Here is a 1288-nt window from a genome sequence, read left to right as displayed (position 1 = left end):
AAAGGAGTTGCCTGTGTACTGTGATGTATCATAAATATAGATGAATGCAAAGTAAGATGCTAGGCATGAAATGCAAATGAGCGGGGAATGAGATTCAGTTGTTCACCAGAGATTCAGCGCTTGATGGAGAAGCCTCTGTAGGGCTACCAAGCAAAAAACAGGCTTATGTTTCAACTCCCCAGCTGCTGCTGAGTGGGGACCACAACCTGTCATAGAGCACTAATTGAACAGGATGCTGCTGGAAGGAAATATGTGTCACTGCCAGTCCCCCAGTGGAAAGCCATAAGGCAGATTCATTGAGGAGCAACACACAAAGAACAGCTTGGGCCAAAAATGTAGCCTTGAATGCAAAAAAGTGAGGAGGGCAAGCAGCCACGGGAGAGCTCTCCTGTGGCTGAGAGAAGTAAAAGGTTAAAATGCCCCCAAGATTTAAATGGTCTCTGAGACAAAAGCAGCAGAAAGACCACTGAAGGGGATAAACAGCTGTCTTGAGAGGCAATAACTAGGTACAGAATCACAGAATCACTGAATCGGCATGGCTGGAAAAGACCTCTGAGATCACTGAGTCCAACCATCTACCCAAGTGAAAGGAAAAAATAAAATAAAAGAAGATGACACAAAACAGCAATCCCATAGTCCAGAAAGCCAACGGCACAGAACCCCAACCTGAGCAGCACCTCTTGGCCAGCAGTGGCACCCTTGATGGCTGCCCCAATGGAGCTGGCCTCAAACTCAGCACTTGCAAAAGCAGTTACCCTGGTTGTGTGGGTTCCAAGGGCTCAGCTCCCATCTCAGCACTTCACAACCTCCCCTGTGAGGTGGCAGACAGGTGGCCAAGGGGGTCCCTGCCTGTGTCTGAGATGCATGGGGCTGATGTCATAATGTCCATCACATAATGTCCAAATAGAAAAGAGATGTGTGACCTGGTGATGTGAGCAGAGAACAGGGGAGGGACAGGGCTAGTGCAGGACTGCTGAGGGAGGAGGGGGACCCCACAGCTCAGGGCTCTGGGCCAGTGCTGCAAGCACACCTGCTGCTCCCTCAGATTCACCACGGGAGCACTTGGAGGAGTGTTCAGACTTCCTTGTTAGCTCCTCTACAAGGAGCCACCCCAGCACTGCTGGGCCCGTGAACTTCCAAACACTCATCGTGGATGTGCACCATGTCCGTGAGCATGGAGAAAGGTGAGAGCAAAGCGTTGCTCCTGCTTGCAGTGCCTCCTTTTCTCCAAGGCCCCCAGGCCAGCTGGGAAGGAACATTGCAGGCATGTCCCACATTGCAGACAGGG

General features: G+C 51.2%; 1 protein-coding gene across 1 annotated transcript in view; it reads left to right on the top strand.

The window, feature by feature from the left end:
• The first annotated feature begins 1162 nt into the window (after positions 1-1162).
• Positions 1163-1288, top strand: part of LOC104388907 (G2/M phase-specific E3 ubiquitin-protein ligase-like) — a 3305-nt gene continuing 3179 nt past the window's right edge. Inside the window, exon 1 of the mRNA XM_009997839.1 lies at positions 1163-1184. Coding sequence (XP_009996141.1) covers positions 1163-1184 — 22 coding nt within the window. The remainder of the gene's footprint in view (positions 1185-1288) is intronic.

This window comes from Chaetura pelagica, unplaced genomic scaffold (genome assembly GCF_000747805.2).
Source record: "Chaetura pelagica isolate M959 unplaced genomic scaffold, ChaPel_1.0 scaffold84, whole genome shotgun sequence".
NCBI classification, from domain to species: Eukaryota; Metazoa; Chordata; class Aves; order Apodiformes; family Apodidae; genus Chaetura; species Chaetura pelagica.
The sequence above is the reverse complement of the archived record's forward strand: the minus strand, read 5'-3'. Positions and strand labels throughout refer to the sequence as shown.